Source organism: Accipiter gentilis, chromosome W (assembly GCF_929443795.1).
Source record: "Accipiter gentilis chromosome W, bAccGen1.1, whole genome shotgun sequence".
In the NCBI taxonomy this organism is placed as follows: domain Eukaryota; kingdom Metazoa; phylum Chordata; class Aves; order Accipitriformes; family Accipitridae; genus Astur; species Astur gentilis.
In genome coordinates this window covers 28,370,331-28,393,739 of record NC_064918.1, presented here as the reverse complement: position 1 = coordinate 28,393,739, position 23,409 = coordinate 28,370,331, and the positions used below count along the sequence as shown (strand labels likewise).

Genomic DNA, 23,409 nt, shown 5'->3' with positions numbered 1-23,409 from the left:
TGCCTGTACACAAAGTATTAAGGCAAAGTCGGAAACTGGAATTAATGATCAAAATATGACAACAACAACAAAACAGAAAATGAAATTTAAACTTTCTTTCTGTAAGAAGTAATTTATTAGCTGAGTAGGCAGAAGTGATGTTTAGATTAGCACAATCTTGGTTTGCACTCTTGTACTTAGATGGTGCTGTAACTTCTATAGTAACTTCTTAATATTTACTTCTGTACAGTATTTCCTTCTGGAACTCTCCAACCAATTGCAAATTTTAGTTTAGCCCTGTACCCTTCTTGTGAGTGAAAGGGGAGACATTATCCCTGTTTTTTCACATGAATATTTTAAAACAGGGAATGAATGAATGACTTACATTTTCAAGTGTCTTCCAATACTGAGTGCATCAATACAGAGCTATACTTACTAGGTTTGTGACCTGTGGAAGCTTTCAGAAAGTTTGGGCACCAGTGTTTTCTTCTGAGCTGTACAGAAAGTCAGTAGTAGAGCCAGAATCAAAGCTACTGCTTTTAACTGACAGGGTTAACGTGAGTCACCGTCCATGCTGCTTCTGCTGGCAGAGGCTGTAGATCATTCAGGCTTTTGCAGCTCATAATCAGAAATAGTTGTTAATCTGGACATTTATCATCAACACTGAATTTTGTTGTTGTTGTTGGATATAATATATGTAAACATTTTGGATGAGGTTCAGAAAGTTTTTAGGCTCCTAAGTCCTTTTTAAGTTCCTACCTTTCTACTGAACTTAATGAGAGGTAAAAGCCTAACACTTCTTGAATTCAAGCTTTAATAGTAAATTTTAATAATATCTTAGAGGACAGCAACATAATTAAGGCATATATTTTCTGATTTTGAATTGCATTTTTATTATGTATTTTTCTTTAACATGGATTGAATAAATATAAACCTGTTTGTTCTTTCAGGAGTGCATTAGAGCCTTAGGCCTAAAGAAACCTCATACACCATTCAGAGCAAGTAAACTTACTCAGGTGCTAAGAGATTCATTCATAAGAGAAAACTCCCGTACCTGTATGGTAAGTTTGTTTACTTAAATGTATGTTTTAACAATTACAAAAAGAAGCTGGAAATTTAGAATCTTATGTTTAGAACTGGTCACTTGCTACTGGCAATGTGTTAGACTTAAGTTTATACATTAACTGAGACTATATTTGGAGTGAGTCTTTCAGCAGAGACATTTCAGATTACTTGCTCCCTTCTCACTTTTTATTGGCCTTTCTTATTGCTTGTTCTAGTTTTCTATCTAGACACATAGCTAGAAGCACTTCTAGCTTGAGGGTTTTTTTCTTTGACTGTTTTTAATAATGTCTTAACTATATGAGAGTATTTTTTATTGAATCAGAATTTTGGAAACGATGGTGTAGACTGGAAGTATAGTGGTGAGTTATGATCTTTAAATGACAAAGGCAAATTTAGAATTGATATCAAAGGCATCAGAATATGTTCTAGGCTGTTGAGGGGAGAAGTAGTTGGGATAGATGGGATGAATAATAGTGTACTGTATAAATGTGCATTTGCATCAATCTGAAAAACAGAATTCTTCTGTCAGATGATGGAAAGGACAGATAAAAGCACAAATGTCCAGTTGTTTTATTTGTGCATCCTTAACATTTCTCCTTATGGAAATGCAAACTCTCTGCAGTGGACACCAACTGTTAGGCTTGTTTGCTGTAGTGGGTTGACCTTGGCTGGCCACCAGGTGCCCACCAAGCTGCTCTATCACTCCCCCTCCTCAGCAGGATGGGGGGGGGAATAAGATGGGAAAGATTTCATGGGTCAAGGTAAAGGCAGTTTAATAAAGCAAAAGCAAAGGTGTGCACGGAAGCAAAGGAAAAACAAGATTTATTCTCTACTTCCCATCAGCAGGCGATGTCCAGCCACTTCCTGGGAAGTAGGGCTTCAGTACATGTAGCGGTTGCTCCGGAAGACAAATGTCATAATAACAAATGCCCACCCCCCACCCCCTTTCTCTCAAGCTTTTATTGCTGGGCAGACATCATATGGTATGGAATATCCCTTTGGTGAGTTTGGGTCAGCTGTCCTGGCTATGTCCCCTCCCAAGATCTTGCCCACCCCCAGCCTAATGGCCTTTGGGGGTGAGGGGGGGAAATGTTGGAGAGACAGCCTTGATGCTGTGCCAGCACTGTTCAGCAGTGGCCAAAACACTGGTGTGTTATCAACACCTTTCTAGCTACCTATACAGAGCACAGCACTATGAGGGCTGCTATGGGGAAAATAAACTCTGTCCCAGCCAGTGCAAATACATTTGCATTGGTTACTTTTCACAGGCTCCTTGGAATTAGTATAGAGGCCACAGAAGTCTGCAGACCACAACATGAAAACCATGGTGTTAGGGCAGCCTAGTCTTCTCGTCAGATGTTAGGTATGGTTCTAATTTGAAAATGGTGGTGTATTGGGTTTGCATGGCAAGGTTTTGGTACTGGGGCGGCTACAGGAGTGGCTTCGTGAGAAGCTGCTAGAAGCTTCCCCTATTTCTGACAGAGCCAATGCCAGCCAGCTCCAAGATGGCCCTGCTGCTAGCCAAGGCTGAGCCAATCAGCGATAGTAGTAGTGCCTCTGTGATAACATTTTTAAGAAGGAAAAAAAGTTGGGACGGAGAGAAACAGCTGCCGGAGAGAGGAGTGAGAACACACAAGGGAAAAAAACCCTGCGGTCACCAAGGTCAGTGAAAAAGGAGGGGGAGGAGATGCTCCAGGGGCCGGAGTGGTGAAGACCATGATGAGGCAGGCTGTTCCCCTGCAGTCCATGGAGGTCCACGGTGGAGCAGATATCCACCTGCAGCCTGTGGAGGACCCCATGCCAGAGCAGTTGGATGCCCGAAGGACGCTGTGAACCCCATGGGAAGCCTGCACTGGAGCAGGCTTCTGGCAGGACCTGCAGATCTGTGGAGAGAGGAGCCCATGCTGGAGCAGGTTTTCTGGCAGGACTTCTGACCCTGCAGGGGACCCATCCTGGAGCAGTCTGTTCCTGAAGGACCGCACACCGTGGAAGGGACCCATGCTGGAGCAGTTTGTGAAGAACTGCAGCCCGTGGGAAGGACCCACATTGGGGAAGTTTGTGGAGGACTGACTCCCATGGGAAGGACCCACACTGGAGCAGGGGAAGAGCATGAGGAGTCCTGCCCCTAAGGAGGAAGGAGCAGCAGAAACAACATGTGATGAAGTGACCGTAACCCTCATTCCCCATCCCCCTGTGCTGCTGGGCAGGGTAGGTAGAGAATTCGGGAATTAAGTTGTGCCTGGGAAGAAGGGATGCGAGCGGCGGAGGAATGCACATAAGTCGACTCAATATGAGTGATAGAAGTGAACCAACTTTATTTGCACGGATAGCTCATATTTATACAGTTTGCGATAATTATGCCTACTAGTCCTAATATGATTGGTACATTGCTAATGTTTATTCATTACTAAAACACACCTACTTGTGGTTCGCAGCTATGCATGTTCCGTAACTTTCTCATGGGAACTTCTTCAAAAGTTGCTTATGAATCTATGCCAAGGTCACACCGTCCCTGTCTTTCTCCTGATATCAGCAAGACCAGCTGTTGTTTTTCTCCTGATATCAGCAAGGCCAGCAGTTTTTGGCCAAGGCCTAGTCTTGCTGCCCACGCTGACATTCCTTCACACACAACTCTGCTAGCACAACTTTTCCACAGACCCATGTCCTTTCTCATCAAGCCAATTCCCAACAATTCCCCCTTTTTCTTTTTGTGCGAGTAGAGCTTGGTGGGTCAGCTTTGAGACTCCTCTCATCATGCACCCATACGCAATCCTGACTATTACACAGATTAATATCAATATACCTAACCATCGTAAGGCTTCCTTAATCAATGACATTAGCCATGGTGTTATCCCGCCGAATACTGACTGTAACACCCCATCAAACCAACTAGTTTCTTGCTGGATCTTTTGTGTATGATCACTTAAATTAAAGCAACACATCCCATCAACATCTTTACACCCGTGTCCTTGTGCCAACAACAGAAAATCAATAGCTGCTCTGTTTTGTAAAATTTTAACACCTGCTGTATTGTCCTTTGCAAAGATCTATGAACACAATTAATTAAGCACAGTAAAAACAACATTATACCTAATAAAATACATAAGAATAAAAGACTGTTCAGGTAATGCCAATGACACACAAAAAGAGATTTGATTAATAGCTTTAGCTAGTGACACCCAAACATTCTTACTGTCCCACGGCGTTAACCGATGTGGATCAATCACCGGTGTCACTGTCATGCTGCTTACTACAGTCAGTGTGTTCCATATCAATCTCAGCATAAGGTTTCAAATTTATGGGTAAATCAGGAACGTATCTGCCAGACATGGATGATGTGATTTTTTGTCCAATTGCTGTCAAGGCTTGTCGTCCCGGTGCACTTAGTTGTCTTGTAGAAGTTAAGCTATCGCTGCCTCGCAATAAATCCAGCAGCGGCTGTAAGTCTGTATTTGTAATACCACAATAAGGTCGAATCTACTGTAGGTCTCCGTTTAAATCTTTCTCCCTCTTTTTGTTTTTGAGCAGTCCAGGCTTGCTTAATAACTTGGGATGCCATTTTCCTTAACAAGCTGAACAAGGTAAAACTATTACAATAGCTAAAATCACAGTAACTACAATAATGCCCATAATTCTTTGAGCCAACCTGTTACCCCTAATGACCCAGACCATGAGGACTATGAGGAAAATGAACCATCCATACCTTCTTGTGCCATCTTGCTCCACGAACTCAGCCCAGCAATCGGTAGGTGCCAGCTTTCCGTGGGTGTCCCCACAGAGGCAACGATGGCCTCACCGTACACCAGCCCTATGCTCTTCGGAAAATCCCGGTATTTATACATTTGCAGAGGAACGGATTTCAGCACACGTGGCCAGCGGGTGCCAAAAATCCGCCTCGGTTGCAATCTATGACGCATGCGCTCGCTGGCCAGGCGCGCTGCACGAGTCATAGCCATCTTGTCTATTGGTTCATGGGCTTTACGATACAGTTGCGATGCACAGAGGATCTTGACCTGTTATGTTAGCCAAGGTGACCTATACATTAGTTTTCCGCTGAGGTAGTATTCATATTGCCACATCATCTATGATGCTCCAGATGATGATGGTCGTGCAAATCGAACAGGATTCTGTCGTGGGCCTGTATCTGTGGAAACACAATCAACCTCGTTCCCAGGTTATTAATGGAAATAGACCTTACCCCTAATTTTGGCTTTAACTAACTTTTACATTTACCCCACACTGTCTTCCCATAATCACGCTATGTTTAATCAAATTATGCTTAACACACTTTTTACCTAAAGCAAGTTCTATATACAATAAGGCACGCTGTTCTAAAAACCTCTCTGAAGGACTCAGTGTCTGCTAGTAATACTCTATTAGTTAGAATCTGTCGGATCAGTGGCTCCAGCACCCGCCGGTGCCGTGCCGGTTGCCACTGGGACAATTCCAGGTCCAGCATCAGTGCGAAGCCATGGCTTGACCCACTTAGCCGGGATCTCCCAGGAAGTTTTACTTCTGCTGACCCGCACCATTTTCCGGATTCTGGGTCCTGATACATTACCATGATGCACTACCATTGGTGGGTCTTTGTGATCACCTGTCAATCTAAGATAATTTAGCACAAATAAGGCTTTGGCCAATCGTTCCTCTGGGAGTAAGCCCTGGGTTCCCCCCTTTTGTTTTTGCAGCATGTTCTTTAGGGTTTGGTTGGCCCATTTGACAATAGCCTGTCCTGTGGGAAGATGTATAATACCGGTACCATGGTGAATTCCTCACAAATTACAAAATTGAGGAAATCGTGTAGAACCGTAGGCTGGGCCGTTGTCCATCTTAATTTCTTTAGGCACATCCAGCACTGCAAAAGAAGCGTGAAGATGTCATTCAATATGTAAGGCCTTTTATCCAGTTCGTGCCGTGGCCCACATGGCAGCAGGATAGGTATCAATACACACATGCACAGAATGCTTTGCACCAAACCACATGACATGGGTGACATCCATTTGCCACAACTGCAATGGCAAAAGACCTCGTGGGTTAACCCCACAGCCCAAGCCCAGCCCTTCCTTTTGACAATCAGGGCATGCTTTAACGATACCTTGGGCGTCAGTAAGTGGTAAGTCAAATTGCTTTGTTAACATCCTAGCGGGTTGGTGCAAGAACGCATGTGATTGCCGTGCTTTGTTGAAAACGATTCCCTGGAGGAGGCTCCCATGCCGCTGCAACCCAGTGGTCAGCTCTGTCATTTCCCGTTTCTCATCTGCACAGTGCGCTCATACCCAAGAGTTCTACCAGAGGGGCCATATCACCATTAGTGATACTGCAAAGATTTCGCACCCACTGGATATCTCCCACAAGCTTCTGGACATCGTGTACCGTTGAAATTTCTCATGTTATTTGAACCTTCTGAGGTTTAACATTGCTAGCATCTATGTGCCACCCCAAATACTTCCAAGGGGCTGCCTTTTGCACCTTTTCAGGAGCGATTATTACTCCGCGATGGCTTAAGATGTCCTGCAATTGAGTTAAAATTTCATCCTGTGGCAAGTTACTGAGGAAACTGCTTTCTTACAGGCTCTGATGCCCAGGCCACATACACCTGACACATCATGGGGGAATTGTGCATTCATTGCGGTAACACAACCCAGTGGTATCTCTTATAGGGCTCTAGCTTGTTAATTGATGGTACTGAAAAGGCGAACCGTTCAGTGCCATCTGGGTGCAATCTTTTAGATCTATAATTAACAAATCCCATTCTTCTGGAAGCATAACTGGAGACGGCAAACCTGGCTGCAGGGCTCCCATACTGTCCATCACCGCATTCACATATCTGAGATCATGTAACAGTCTTCATTTCCCACTTTTCTTGGGAATGGTAAATATTGATGTATTCCATGGACTAGTAGAAGGAACAACATGTCCCGCTCTCAATTGGTCCTCAACTAACCCCCTTGTATTTTTAGCAGCCTTTCAGAATTTAGCGGCTGCTGATCAATCCAAACAGGGTCATCTGTTTTCCAGCTAATTTTCAGGATTGGCTACCCCTCAGTGACCGCTCCTAAAAAGCATGGGTCACTAACATTGCCTTCATTTGGCTCAATAAATCACGGCCTATGAGGCCAAACAATTCAGTTGGGGTAGTCATGATATATGGACGCATCGTAACGTGTTCACCGTCGGGGAACACAAATGGGTTATCGGTAGCTGACTTACTAAGGTGGCCTGTGTGCCCCCTATCCCTGCAATACCAAAATTTGGATTGATCGATGGCCATGATGGAGGCCAAATTCATCGTGAAATAATCGTAACATCAGCTCCTGTATTAATTGTCATCGGTTTCTTGACGATAACTCCGTCAGGCCCTTCCAATTGCACTACCTTTTCTGGTTTACCTCTTGCTGTGTCCATGGCAAAGTATACCTGCGGTTTCCCTGTGGAGCCGAATCCACCATCTCCACGTTGTACTTCACCTGGGTTCGGAACACACGACCTGAATGGAACTAATTGTGCTATTCTGGTACCTTTAGGAATAGAAACAGGAGGGATTAAAACATGAATCATAATTTTCACAGTCCCACAATAATCTGCATCAATAAGCCCTGGGAGCACCAGAATTCCTTCTAGAGCTGTTGAAGATTGCCCCATTAAAAATGCACTAAGCCCAAACCCCAGTGGTTCCTTTATGTTGAATGTGTACTGTGGTTTCCAAATCCACTCTGGAACTTCCTGCAGTGGTGTATCTGGTGGTTGCGAGGCTGCCTGAGGGCTGGAAGCCCAAGCCCCTTGCATTCGTTTCGTCACGCGAGGGGTCTTCGCGGTCGGTGTAAAGTTTCCCTTCTTCCTGTATTCTTGGTGGTATGGTTATCTTTCTTACACTTGTTGCAGCACTTACTGTTAGCAGTAACTGTACATTTGCTCCTAATGTGTCCATGGTTGCCACAGTTAAAACGCTTGACCAAGGGTGTCTTACTGGCCTTGTGTTTCTTTATAGCTCCTTGGAGAGCTGTGGCAGCATAGGCTACTTTCTGTGAGTCCACTGATCGATCCATGTATTCTATCATATCAACGACGTCTGCATTTTTCGGCAAATTACACAATGCTTTGCGTGTCTTTTCAGTAGCATTTTCAAAAGCGAGTATTTTGAACATGTTTTCTTTCATGCCCTCATTCATGTCAGGGTGGTCATAAATTGCCTATGCAGTATATTAATAAACTGCAAAAGGTTCATTATTCTCCTGTTTCACCTGGGTAAAAGCATGGCTGTACATATTGTTTGGTACGGTAAGAAAGGCTTGATACGCCAAGATCTGTGATAGATGATGAACCTCAGTGATACATTGTAACTGAGCGTTCCCTAGATGCGAAGGGTCCAGTACCCATTGGCATCTGCGTGGTTACTCCCCATAGGGGATCTGTTTGTTGTCGTGATGTTGCTTGTTCCCTATCACAGAGCTTCTCCCACTGCCGGAAAAACACTAACATTTGGGCGGGTGTCAAAACCAACTGTGCTAGCTGTTTAATATCTTGAGGTATCAGCGTATCAGCAGAAAAAATGAATTGCAGTATTTGGTGAGTGAACGCAGATTTGATTCTGTACTGACTCACAGCATTCCTTAATCTCTCAATGACCTTCCAGTCAAACGCCTCCCATTTTTTCTGTCCATTTGATGCAATAACTGGGAATGCTTGGAGCATAGTGCCTTCTATAATGGCCTCTTTTATTACTCCCCTCCAATGTCTCTGCCTTTCTTCTGCAGCGGCTATTACAAGCGGCTCCGCATCTATCGCGGGCGCGGTTGGTTTCCCCGTCTCTTTTCCGCATTTCCTTTAACAATTCTAACATTGTCTCTTTTTGTTCTATTATTAGAGTAGCCAAGTCCTTGTTTGCACTATTTGAATCAGGGTATATGCTAGGTATAATTTGTTCATGTTGAACGGTGGTATCTGGGGGCTGTTTTTTCGTAGGCAGATTTTTACTCACTCCCTGATTCTGTAGGGTTTCCTTTATTCGTACGGCAAGGGAGGCTTGGGAACTGTCAGATGGCTGATTAATATCGGCAGTCCCAGGGAGTGGAGCAGAAGTCAAGGGCACAGGAGCAGGCGAACAAGCTCCAAAAGTCTCTCTCACTGCATTATGTTTTTCTCCCCGCTTTTCCCTTTCACTTGCGGTTGGAGACAGAGAGCAGCAAAAGCAGACGCAGACGCTTTATGATCTGCTTTCATTTCTTGCAGAGTTGTCTTAATCAATTTCCATAGAGTTGCAAGACCTTTAACTTCTTTAGACCCATCACTAATTTCATCCCATAGGGAGGTTCCGATAGCTTCCCAGGTACTAAGCTCAAAAGCTGTACCCACACTCATTAAAAGTTTTCTGTCCTTGCTGCATTGTAGAAGCCGCTTTAAATCCAAAACTTGCTTAACGCAATTTACCCCCCGCTTTTCTAAAAAGCACTGTAATAATTTTAGGGCTACCTTTAGATCCATTGCCGGCCGGCTTCTTGATGCTCTTTGATTAAGGCACCTCGATTAAAAAGTCTTTGCAGCCTTTTTCCAGTAGCCCTCACTGAGGGCGAACCCCTTTTGGATGGTCCAGGCACGAGAATTAACACACCAACCAAGACGATCAGCGTTTGGTTAATCGTTTGCCCCCCGGTCGCTGCTACCAGTGCTTCTCAGTGTCCGCCGCTCCTATTCCCCTTTTTACTGTCCCTGTTCGGGCGCCATTTGTGAGCGGCGGAGGAATGCACATAAGTCAACTCAATATGAGTGATAGAAGTGAACCAACTTTATTTGCACGGACAGCTCATATTTATACAGTTTGCGATAATTATGCCTACTAGTCCTAATATGATTGGTACATTGCTAATGTTTATTCATTACTAAAACACACCTACTTGTGGTTTGCAGCTATGCATGTTCCGTAACTTTCTCATGGGAATTTCTTCAAAAGTTGCTTATGAAACTATGCCAAGGTCACACCGTCCCTGTCTTTCTCCTGATATCAGCAAGACCAGCTGTTGTTTTTCTCCTGATATCAGCAAGGCCAGCAGTTTTTGGCCAAGGCCTAGTCTTGCTGCCCACGCTGACATTCCTTCACACACAACTCTGCTCGCACAACTTTTCCATAGACCCATGTCCTTTCTCATCAAGCCAATTCCCAACAAAGGGAGGGGTGGAGGGAAGGTGTTTTGAGATTTGGCTTTTTCTCATTACCCTACTCTTATTGGATTTGTAATAAATTAAGTTAATTTTCCCCATGTTGAGACTGTTTTGCCTGTGACGGTAGTTGGTGAGTGATCTCTCCCTGTCCTTATCTCGACCCATGAGCATTTTGTTATATTTTTCTCTCCCCTGTCCAGCTGACGGGGGGGGGGGGGGGGGGGGGGGTTGGGGTGGGGTGATAGAGCAGCTTGGTGGGCACCTGGTGTCCAGCCAGGGTCAACCCACCACAGGTTGCAAAATATATTTTTGATTAATCTTTTATTCTTCAGTTTTCTAATGAAAACACAGGATTATTTTCTTTCCACTGAGACATAACTTCATAAATTCTATTCAGGATCAGAAAGCTAAACTGTGCATCTCTAGCCAATGTATCCACACTGCTGAAGAAGGTTTAGAAAGTTAGCCTGTTGGGAATTGCTCTCTGCACATAGAAGGATTAACATTTGTGAATGTTTCATGAAGTTCTCACCATCACCCTTACCACTCCTTAAAGTGCTAACAAGCTGTCTTTGTTTTGGTGAAGTGTTTTCATTTATTACTCAACATAGAGTTGTAAGATTTTTTCCTTTTTATATGCATGAGAATGCCATCAAGAATAATCCATGATCTATAGGTGTTTAATTTCTGATAAAGATTGCATTCCTTCCTTTTATATTCAATATAGCTCTAAATTAAGGAAAAAATCCTCTCTGAAAGTGAGTGGAAATATGCTTGAATTATTTTTTATTTTCTCATTCACATAACTACAGTAACTTTGTAATTAAGAATAAGAAAACCGTGTCATGATGAGATACTGCTTTCAAACTCATTCTTGCTGTTACTTTTTCATGTAGTTTCTCAGTACTAGGATGATTTGTGACATTCTGGTTTTAGTACTTGTTTACATGTAATTTTTATCAAGAATTTAATCAGCAATGTTTTTTCTTAAAATACTGATGTGGGAAGAAGAGCACTTGGGTGGTTATGACTTACTCTGAATTACAGTTGAAAGGAAGGAGGGAAAGAAAAGAAACCTACAGTGCATCTTTACGATTGTTTGAATTGAGCTCTCACATTTGCAGTGCTTGTTCCTGCAATAACTAGATGGATGCAGAAAAAAGCTGCCTGTCTAGAGAACTGACAGGTTTCTGAACAGCATATATTGAATTGAGGGAGGTGTAGGAGATACCTTTACCTCCAGTCCTCCCCAGTTCCCTGGAAAGAGGAGAGGTGATTTGTACTCGCTCCAGTGGCCAAGTGGTGAGAAGAGTGGATAATGATCTGCAGCTTTACCCCTCTTCTGGGTCTTCCCTTGACTCTTATCAAGAAAATGTATTCAGCCTTCCACTGTGGTATTTACATTTGGCTATTTGGCAGGGTGTGCCCGGTTTGTAAGCATGTTCATGTTTAGGTTTTATATCATACAGTGGCAAAATTTTACTGATGAAATATACAGGGAAAGAAAAGGGCAAGTCATTATGGTTTATAATAGCTAAAGTTGAACACTATTTTATTAAGTTAAAAGAGTACTTATTCTGCATGTACACTGAATGCTTGTTTACAGCAGAGCCATATAATTAACTGTGGTGCTTCAAACTTCTAAAAATTAATGCTGTCGTGGTTTAACCCCAGCCAGCAACTAAGCATCATGCAGCTGCTCACTCACTCCCCCACACACAGTGGGATGGGGGAGAAAATTGGGAAAAGAAGTAAAACTCGTGGGTTGAGATAAGAACGGTTTAATAGAACAGAAAAGGAGAAACTAATAATGATAATGATAACACTAATAAAATGACAACAGTAATGATAAAAGGATTGGAATGTACAAATGATGCACAGTGTAATTGCTCACCACCTGCTGATCAACACCCAATTAGTCCCCGAGTGGTGATAACCCCCGCCCTCACTCCCCCCAGTTTATATACTAGATGTGACATCACATGGTATGGAATACCCCGTTGCCCACTTTGGGTCAGCTGCCCTGGCTCTGTCCTGTGCCAACTTCTTGTGCCCCTCCAGCTTTCTCGCTGGCTGGGCATGAGAAGCTGAAAAATCCTTGAATTAGTCTAAACATTACTTGGCAACAACTGAAAACATCGGTGTTATCAACATTCTTCTCATACTGAACTCAAAACATAGCACTGTACCAGCTGCTAGGAAGACAGTTAACTCTATCCCAGCTGAAACCAGGACAAATGCAAAAATAGTTTAATAATGCATAGTTTCATTTCACGTTTCTGCAGTTGATTGTAGAGATCACTTCTATGTTCTCTAGAAGAGTGTCTACTTTATGTGAAGTAAATTAAAGCATAGAAGATCTTTTTAGGTACAATACTGTTATATACTGTTGTAGTAGGTTAACCCTAGCTGGATGCCAGGTGCCCACCAAAAGCTGCTCTATCACTCCCCTCCTGAGCTGGACAAGGAAGAGAAAATATAATGAAAGGCTCATGGGTCAAGATAAGGACAGAGAGATCACTCAGCAATTACTGTCACGGGCAAAACAGACTCAACTTGGGGAAAATTAATTTAGTTTATTACCAATCAAATCAAAGTAGGGCAATGAGAAAATAAAACCAAATCTTAAAACACCTTCCCTCCACCCCTCCCTTCTTCCCGGGCTCAACTTCACTCCCGATTTTCTCTACCTCCTCCCCTCAAGTGGGGCAGGGGGATGGGGAATGGGGGTTGCAGTCAGTTCATCACACGTTGTCTCTGCCGCTTCTTCCTCCTCAGGGAGAGGACTCCTCACTCTTCCCCTGCTCCAGCATGGAGCACAAATGAAAAAATTGGACTACTGAGAGAAGCTAGGACAAATAATGATGCCACTGTTGCCTGATCACAGTTAGTATTTTTGCTGAGTGCTGAAAAGAAGGTGAGATCTTCAGGGTATTTTAGTTAACTGGAAAAGGAAAGACTTATAGATTCCAGATATTTCTGATAATAAGTTAGCTATCAAGTATTATTTACAGATAATGTCCCATTCAGAAAAAAATATAAAACTTTACTTAGGAAAATAGTTAAGCACATGCTTATCTTTAATATTATTAAGTACAGTTTTGGACTGTTGCCAAAATAGGTCTCTCAAGTATACAGTCTGACTGAATGGAGAACAGCCTACAAAGATAGAAAAATAATCTGGTAATTGTTTGCAGGATACATTAGACTTACTTTCTACTGAGTTGCATATTTCCCTTTTTGAGGAGTCATATTTTTTCAGTTAGAGTTTTGCATTTACATATTATGTTATGAAGACTGTGAGATGGGGGAGATTGACTGAAATGTCTATGAATTCTTAATGTTTCAGGTATGGTTAAAAAAATTACTTTGAAGCTTTGGCTTGACATCTCTTATTGAGATGCCATTGTATTAGGACAGCTGTACATAGTAGACAGTTTTTGTAACACATCTCAAAAGAAAGTGTAGATAAAAAAAAATAAAATTAATTTCAATTCATCTACCCTTTCATCTGTACAAAGCGGTTTATTAATGCATGGCTTGTTTTCTCCAGATTGCTACAGTTTCTCCAGGGATGGCATCATGTGAAAACACTCTAAATACATTGAGATACGCAAATAGGTATGGAAAATGTTATTGCTTATAGCTATACTGGCTGTTGATCACTGATGTATGGAATACTGTTGTTCCATGATGTATAATTATTTTAACTACTTGAATAATTTTAGCATACTTGCATTTCTTAATAAGATTAAAACCAAAATACTGATTACTGATTCAGGCTCACTTATAATTTTAATTTGTCACTTTTTACAACCATTAGAAGAGAATCAATAGAAACTGCATTTAAGCCATTATCCAGAGATAGATATGGTGAGGATTGCAAGGAATCTGGGAGATGCCCCTATTAGTTTTGCCCCTGCTCTGGAGGCATCACCTCTTGCATTAGGGGTAGTCAGTTTTCATGATAATTTCCTGGGGTGTTAGCTGAAATACCTTTCTGCAATGTGATTTTTCATCCTCTTGGTTGAATTGCATTCAGTTGCCAACCTGTTTCTTTTATATATATGATATATCATATTATATCATATATAGATCTATCTCTACTAGTTTATTCTTATGAAAATTCTGCAGTTGCTGTGGCCCAAATTTTATATTTCCCAACTTCAGGCAAATATCTGAGACCCCTAAGTAAAGAGTTAGTTAATCCAACAGTGACGTTATAATCAGTGTAGAGAAATTAGTGCCTCCAGAGGCTGATGCAGCACCTCTGAGACCTGTACTGCTCTCTGAAATTGTTCCTCTCTTCAGTGAGTGTGAAAGGAGCCTTCCCCAGATGCAGTTCTTAGTTTAATGTCTGTGGAGATGGGGGTCCTGCATGTGCCTGCAGCCAGACCTGCGACCCAGAGACCCACCCCCCGCTTTGCTGCAAAGAACAAAGAAGGCAAACAAGCTTCTGGGCCATCGGAAAGCCTGGTTTTGCCTGCTTGGCTGGGCACCCCCTGGCCAGTTGCTAATTGGGCACAAAGGGCTGTTAGGGAAGCTTACCGCCCGCTCCTCTCGGTATCCAAATGTCTGTGTTTGGATCAAGGGAGTTAGTAGCAAATCTGCCTGGCTTGGACCAGTCTATGTGATTTTCTTCCTGGTGAGAAGGGGGCATCTACTCCCCTGCTTACAGTAACATAACTGTGCTGGTTTTGGCTGGAAGGATGTTGCACATTCATCAAGACTCATTGGATATTTCTATCCCTTATAGAATATGCATTGCTGAAGTAACTCCAGAAAAAGACACTGCAAAAACAAATTAAATACCTATTTGCAGTATACTAAATCGTTGTGCTGAAACCGTTTCTTCCCCTTGGTGTTAAATTTGTGTGTTGTTATGGAGTAAAAGCCTATCACTGTAAAGTTGCTTCATGTGTTTTGTGTAGTATTTTACTTTTTTCTAGCAATATATAATTTTCATAGTACAATTAGTTTTTAGGTGCTGAACACCAGTGTCTGTGCAGTGTAAAACGGGGCAATATAGAATTTTAAGTATTGTAGTGGTTTGATATGTTAAAAGGAGCAGTTTAATGGAATATTGAATGTAGAGCAAATTTTATTAACTGCACGAACTGAAATCTGGAATTACTCTTCTGAAAACATTGCTATTATAGTCTCCTGCAAATTAGCAGCACTGGTTTTGTTCAGTTTTGTTAGTGATCTGTAACTCTATTTGCAGAAGGTTTAAATATGTCAACACTCTTACTTGTGTTTTAATATAAAAATAAATTTATTGTTAAACTAATTAAAGAAGAATGCTAAACAAAGAGTTGTCATTTTAACTGTGTTTATGAGAACATTTTCTTTTAATTTGCTGCTGTATTTTGCTGCTGCAGAGTAAAGGAATTTGGAATTAGTCCTTCAGACATTCCCTTCTCACAGGGTAGCGGCCATCGCTCTGATCTCTCTCCTTCCTATGACGACTTTTCTCCTTCAATTACCAGGTCTACTTCATTCTATACATGGACTCTTTATTTTTAAGTTTTCTTTTTGGCAATGTAATTTTACAGACCAACCTTTTATTAGTCCCCTTGCCTTTAGTCACACATACTTTGTTTTTATTTTGTTTGGCAGGTGATGGTTCTGCATGATCTGCAACCATCTTCCCACTATTTTGTTCACCCTCCTTAAACATCCACACTCTGTATCCAGGCTTGCTAGTTTCCTTCATACATTTAAAAAAAAATGGTGATGTCACCTTTGCACATTTAGTGGACCAAATCTGGCAAGTCTGTGTTTAGGGTAATTTGAATATGTCTAATTAAAAAAGAAAACTATTTTAATATGTATATATTTTTGAAACTTTTCATCACTCCAAACATGAATGAAATACAGTTTCCATTGTAGTAAATATATGCTACTTGAAAAAAATTTTCCCCTTAAAAAACTGAAGAATTTGTTCTAAATCTTACTATACTTGCAGACTTTGATGTGTCTGCTTCATAAATGTTCTTATAAATGGTCTTTTTTTGGACAGAATCATTATTGATCTTTTAAACTATTTTCATGCTACTAGAGACTAACATTTTAATAAGATATTTTTACCTTTGAAATTATTTTAATTAAAGAATCTATTCATTCTCTGGGGTACTTGGTTGCAAATTATTATTTTTTTCAGAATTCTTGGTGGATTTCCTTATAACAGCTAATGGGGTACTGATTGACTAATTTTTTTAAAGCACAATTATGTGCACAGAAAAAGAAAGATGGTCATGTTTAGGGTGCTGAATGAACTTTTCTTTCAAATATAATTCATTGTTAAGGAGTTAATATTGAGGGTTTGGAGATTTTTGCCCTCTTAACAGTTAATGAGTAGTAAGATTTCAATCAAAAAATGCCTCTCGCTAGAAGATGGACTGTAATCCACCTGCAATTAGTTGAAATTCAATGGTCCATGCTTTTTAGGAGTTGGACTAACATCTTTTTGTCACTGAAAGTACATTAAATTTGTGAAGCTGACATCATCATCCTTATTAAATGTATTAAATTGCGCATAAACCCATAGAGATTTATTTTTGGTTGTGACTCTTTTGCACAGGAAGTTACTAATTTACAAATTAAATATTTTCTGATTGTAGGGTGAAGGGGCTGAAGATTGGTCGTAGTACTGCAGGAAATATCCATCCCACTGTACACCATGCTCCCAATCAGATCGATGACTTAGAGACACGGTGGGGTGTGGGGAGCTCTCCTCAGAGAGATGATCTCAAACTTCTTTGTGAACAAAATGTGAGTGGTTTACAGCATTACATGGTGTTGCATTAAAGGGTAAAGAAGTTTGGCAGGAAATAAACCCCCTTGCATTCCAGCTTATCCTCAGATGTCAGAGGGGCTGGGGGCAACTAGCTTTAATTTCTGAGTGATGTCCAATTCAATGCTATAAGTCCAGTCATGTTCAATATGTTGAACTATCACGATGACGGATGCACTAATAGCGTACTGCACTCTCAGCTTAGCTGCATTCAATGCACTAGAATTACCAGACTTAGGGAGTTTGGTTGCATTAACGAACTATCAGGACTAGATTAATGAGCAGCGCAGTTTATTAAAGCAATAGTACAGGCTCTTTTGGATTGCCGGTGATAAATACACTATCTGCAAAGCACATGCAAATGATAATACAGTTGACTACAAGCACACTAAATTATGGAAAAACTTTAGAGATTTCTAAGTTTCCCGGGGAAGCACTCGGTATGACCAAGGGTTTGAATCTTACCCAATAGGCATCCTTATGGGGGGGAAGAGGGGTTCAGCCCGTCGACTGATCTCAGAAGTCAGCGCTGTCCTCCCGACTTGTCTATGATGGTGTCTTCCCTAATATTTGTCCTCTCTTAAGCCCTTTTATATTTTCTTATTTTTAGGTGGAGCTTGAGTGACTCTAGTCATACATACCTTTACTTTGATTGGTATAAAGTTCTCACTCTTTGCTTTTAAAGGTATATGCTAGAGAAAATTCAGAACGCATGCTCGGTGAGGGGTGGTCGCACCTTGGAGGCGGGTAGTTTTTTGGATGGAAGTGTGTTTTGGTATTGTAATGAGATTATAATGAGCAAAGTTCACCCAGAGAGCATGATTTAGCCTGTCACTACTCCATCGCTGGGCACTTATGATATAAATCAGAAGTAAAAGACAATAGCATTGACAGAACCCCCATTATTTCACCTCCTTGCTTCAGTGGATTCAATGCAGGCACCTTCCATTCTTGTTCCAGTAGTTCCAGTTCCCTATCCCTGCGACGATATCACAGAGCCCGGCCGCGGTGTCTCCACTCCGCTCCACCCTCCTCCGTGTTGCTTCTCTTAGCCAGAATACCAAGCTCCCTTGGTGTTGCTAACCTCTAAGGTTGCAGGTTATGTTGCTTAGGGAATTATTATGGAACAGATTGCTTGCATATCCACTGCATTCCACCCTGAAGGTTTACCTTCCCTTAAGGGGGAGGTGGGGTGTCATATCGATAAGTCACCTCCAGCAATCATTCCACACTTGGAAAGAGATGATGATAAATACAGTGGCAGAACAAATCCAGAGTAATGTGTATTTATAGCAATATCATTAAGTAGATACAGCATGCCCCTTCACCTTTTCACTTTATGATATTATGTTCATTCCCATACACAAAAAAAAACCAGGTTCCTTGAAGGGTGAGAGGAGGATGTTCTACTTTATCTTCCTTGCTGATTAGGGCTTTTAATGTCTAGGCAGGGTCTGCTCTAGGCTCTCACATTTTTTAGTGTGCATTTTTTCCAGTATAGCTTCATCTCCGACTAGGTAGTTAAAGTAGCCTGGGAAATGTGTCCATTTTATTTAACACTCTTGTTTTTGACCATTACTTTCCCTGCATGCAATACCTTTTTCAAGCGAGTTTGCCTTTCTCTGCATTTAGAAATCTGGTTACCCATCATTCCTCTTCCCAACATCCTGATTTTCAGGGAGTGAAACCCCAGAGCAATGTTTGAGAGAGAGCCACATCATGTTCCCAGGATGTCTCCCTGGGCTGCATGAGTGGAGAGCTGGGACTGAGAGGCATCTTCTCAAGGGCATTTTTCCCTCACTGCTGATTAGCAGCTCTAGTCCTGGTTCCTGAAATGTTCAACAGGGATTAAAACTTGGTTTGTGAAAATGCTGATGAAAAATAGAAAAGAAAAATCCTTACTATCCTAACTGATTTTTCTCAAAACTCTGCCTTCTCAAATACCTCTTCATGGTGTTTGCTGTATTTCTCATTTTAGTAACTGGCTCTTCTTCCAGGTCTCTATTTTATAAGAACATGCTAGTGATTCCTAGAGCTTCCTACTGGACAGTCCTTCCAGCCAGATATCCTTTCATATCATACTTTTTCGTTGTTCATGTGGAATTCAATTAAGCTTTACAATGTGTTTTTAAAAAGATTTTAAAGGCATGGTATAAAGAAGCATACTGTCTTGCTAAAACATTAATTGCAGCCTACCTAGCGCTTTCTCCTTTGATTGTTAACTATTTATGTCTAAAGAAGTCCTGTTTGTCCCAGTTTGTGAATCCATGTTGTGAATTCTTCTAATGTATTAATCACTATATACTTTTTAGTTTTTTCACTTTACATTTATTCCACTTTTTTTTCCCCAAAGGATTAATTTAATTTTGATTTCTTGAAATGTATTGAATGTAATTGCTGTAATCTGTTTTGAAAATTGTTGTCTGTCTATTGCAGTATGCACAACAAAAAGCCCCGATGGAAAACGAGTTTTCTGTAGGTGTTAAATCCTACTAGAAATCAGTATTCTTCCCTTGTGACTTCCTCCTCCCGCTACTTTAACTTGTTTTGTTTTCATGTGGAATATTCTGTTTTCCAGTATTCACTAGGATTAGTGGCTGGAAATTTTTAATGACTATGAATTAAATTTAACTCTGTGAACATTTTGAATTTATTACCCTCTCCACTCATTTCTTGTTAGAAGTATTAAGTTCTATTTTTGACAGGTTCTGCATGAGAGCATGATTTAGCCTGTCACTACTCCATCGCTGGGCACTTATGATATAAATCAGAAGTAAAAGACAATAGCATTGACAGAACCCCCATTATTTCACCTCCTTGCTTCAGTGGATTCAATGCAGGCCCCTTCCATTCTTGTTCCAGTAGTTCCAGTTCCCTATCCTTGCGATGATATCACAGAGCCTGGCCGCGGTGTCTCCACTCCGCTCCACCCTCTGTGTTGTTTCTCAGAGTCAGCATACCAAGCTCCCCTGGTGTTGCTAACCTGTAAGGTTGCAGGTTATGTTGCTTAGGGAATTATTATGGAACACATATTGCTTGCATATCCACCGCATTCCACCCTGGAGGTTTACCTTCCCTTAAGAGGGGGACATATCAATAAGTCACCTCCAGCAATCGTTCCACAGGCACGTACAGGACAAGCAGGTGATCAGGCCCAGCCAGCATGGGTTCATGAAAGGCAGGTCCTGCTTGACAAACCTGATCTCCTTCTATGACAAGATGACTCACTTAGTGGATGAGGGAAAGGCTGTGGATGTTGTCTACCTAGACTTTAGTAAAGCCTTTGACACCGTTTCCCACAGCATTCTCCATGAGAAACTGGCTGCTCATGGCTTGGACGGGTGTACTCTTTGCTGGGTAAAAAAACTGGCTGGATGGCCAGGCCCGAAGAGTTGTGGTGAATGGAGTTAAATCCAGTTGGTGGCCATTCAGAAGTGGTGTTCCCCAGGGCTCAGTACTGGGGCCAGTTCTGTTTAATATCTTTATCAATGATCTGGACAAGGGGATCGAGTGCACCCTCAGTAAGTTTGCCGACAACACCAAGTTGGGAGGGAGGGTTGATCTGCTTGAGGGTAGGAAGGCTCTACAGAGGGATCTGGACAGGCTGGATCAATGGGCAGAGGACAATTGTATGAAGTTCAACAAGGCTTAGTGCCGGGTCTTGCACTTGGGTCACAACAACCCCATGCAATGCTACAGGCTTGGGGAAGAGTGGCTGGAAAGCTGCCTGGCAGAAAAGGACCTGTGTGTGTTGGTCAACAGCCAGCTGAATATGAGCCAGCAGTGTGCCCAGGTGGCCAAGGCGGCCAACAGCATCCTGGCTTGTATCAGAAATAGCGTGGCCAGCAGGAGCAGGGAAGTGATCATCCCCCTGTACTCGGCACTGGTGAGGCCACACGTCGAATACTGTGTTCAGTTTTGGGGCCCTCACTACAAGAAAGACATTGAGGTGCTGGAACATGTCCAGAGACAGGCGACAAAGCTGGTGAGGGGCCTGGAGCACAAGTCTTATGAGGAGCGGCTGAGGGAACTGGGGTTGTCTAGTCTGGAGAAAAGGAGGCTGAGGGGAGACCTTATCGCTCTCTACAACTACCTGAAAGGAGGTTGTAGTGAGGTGGGTGCTGGTCTCTTTTCCCAGGTAACAAGCGATAGGACGAGAGGAAACAGCCTCAAGTTGCACCAGGGGAAGTTTAGATTGGATATTAGGAAAAATTTCTTCACTTAAAGGGTTGTCAGGCATTGGAACAGGCTGCCCAGGGAAGTGGTTGAGTCACCATCCCTGGAGGTATTTAAAAGACATGTAGACGCGGTGCTTAGGGACATGGTTTCGTGGTGGACTTGGTATTGTTAGGTTTGCTGTTGGACTCAATGATCTTAAGGGTCTTTTCCAACCTAAATGATTCTATGATTCTATTCTGTGATCTCACACTTTGACAACTTGTCCAGAAGGTTGGTGTGAGGGACAGTATCAAAAGCCTTACTAAAATCCAGAAAAAACTACATCCACCACCTTCCCTTCATCCAATAGGCAGGTGACCTTATCATAGAAGGATATCAAATTAGTTAAACAGGACTTTCCCTTTGTGAACCCGTGTTGACTGTGCCTGATGATTGTAGTGTCCTTGAAATGCCTTTCAATAGCACTCAGTATAATCTTCTCCATAATTTTTTCCAGGAACTGAGGTTAGACTAACAGGTCTGTAGTTTCCTCGGTCTTCCCTCATGCCCTTCTTAAAAATTGGAATAACGTTGGCTAGCTTCCAGTCAGCAGGGACCTCCCCAGACTCCCAAGACCTTTGGTAGATGATCAGGACGGGTCCTGCCATAACATCTGCTAGCTCCTTCAGTACTCTGGGATGAATTCCATCAGGCCCCAATGACTTGTGATACAGCTGGTCCCTTACAATTTCAGTGTCCACAAATGGAAAGTCACTGTTCCCGCACTCGTGGTCCTCTGACTCGGGGGACCAGGCAGCCCAAGGTCTGTCAGTATTATTAAAGACTGAGGCAAAAAAAGCATGGAATGCCTCCGCTTTTTCTTCATCCCTATTAGTCAGATGACCAACAAGTATCGGTCCAATGTTTTCTTTAGACCTCCTCTTGCTATTACTGTACTTTAAAAAGCCCTTCTTGTTGTCTGACACAACACTGGCCAGTTTCTACTCTAATTGACCTTTGGCCTTTTGTGTCTTCTCCTTGCGTATATGAACCACAGCTCTGTAATCTTCCTGCCAAGCCTGACCTCGCTTCCAGAGATCATACAATTTCTTTTTCCTCTTGAGCTGCACAATGCAATTGTGCAGTTTCCAAATCTATCCTGCCTAGAGACAGGGGTAGCATCTAAGAAGGGACTAAGTTGCTAAGCAACTTGTTTGTATGGTGAGTATTAAATTTAAGCTTATCTCAATCCTCTTGTAGTTTGTAGCGTCAGCTATTTTTGTGGAGTAATGTTCTTCGTTGTGTATTAGGGCCAGGATGTGGAACATCAGGGCTTAGTTTGAAGATCTGTGTTGACCACAGGCACATCAGTACTCATTCTGTCTTTTTCATTAAAGATGAAGTGAAATCTTTCCGGACAGCTCTTCAAGAGGAGGAACAGGCCAGTAAACAGATCAACACGAAAAGACCATGTACCCTTTGAAATGGGCCTCTGCTGCTGAAGGAATCTATGAACCCATACTGCTGTAGCACACATTTGTTACAAAACCCGGTGGCTGTAAGAACTCAACTACTTGCAAGTGTAAAAACATTAGAAATGTCTGTTGAAATGTCCTGTTTGTTATTCACCTGAATGACATTTTCAGTTTTGTGTGAAATGCTCCCATGATGTCTACAAAATGCTTCTAGACCAGACAGTACAACCATGCAGGGTTCAGATTTGTGAAGCACTTTGTTTAAAATATGTCATTTATTCAAATTGTGAATTCGATGTTTGGAAATATTTGCCATGTTTATAATAATGAAGTAAAACTGTGGCCATTAAAAAGTCACAGTATTTCCTTTTAACTATGTGCAGTTTTGTTACAAAGAACAGCTGTGCAGTTTATAAATTGTGTTTGTGTGCATGCATACCTCACTAGTGGTTTCACATAACTTATCTTTTTTCTTTTTTTTTTTGGTGGGTAATGCATTTCACAGCATGTGCCATATCCATTGAGCAGAAACTGCAAGAGCTGTTAGAATGGACAAACAGCTGGTCATTCCATCCTCCTTGTAAAAAATCTGGAATCTAGGTTTATTTGAATACTATTAAAAAATAGTTATATAATTCTAACATTTTCTCTGTAATAAAAAACCCACAACCAAAAAAAACCCCCAAAATATAAATTAGTTGATGTATAATAAAGAGTAATGTTTTAAGTACTGAGGAAGTTGTATCTTGGAATATACGGTATGTGGTAAGGTGTGATAAT

At 41.8% G+C, this 23,409-nt stretch overlaps 1 protein-coding gene across 1 annotated transcript in view; it reads left to right on the top strand.

Annotated features, from left to right (window-relative positions):
• Positions 1-23,098, top strand: part of LOC126035576 (kinesin-like protein KIF2A) — an 80,536-nt gene extending 57,438 nt beyond the window's left edge. The window contains exons 14-18 of the mRNA XM_049794217.1: positions 930-1,040; positions 13,754-13,821; positions 15,582-15,689; positions 16,824-16,974; positions 22,552-23,098. Coding sequence (XP_049650174.1) covers positions 930-1,040; positions 13,754-13,821; positions 15,582-15,689; positions 16,824-16,974; positions 22,552-22,560 — 447 coding nt within the window. The 3' untranslated portion in view covers positions 22,561-23,098. The remainder of the gene's footprint in view (positions 1-929; positions 1,041-13,753; positions 13,822-15,581; positions 15,690-16,823; positions 16,975-22,551) is intronic.
• Positions 23,099-23,409: the final 311 nt, after the last annotated feature.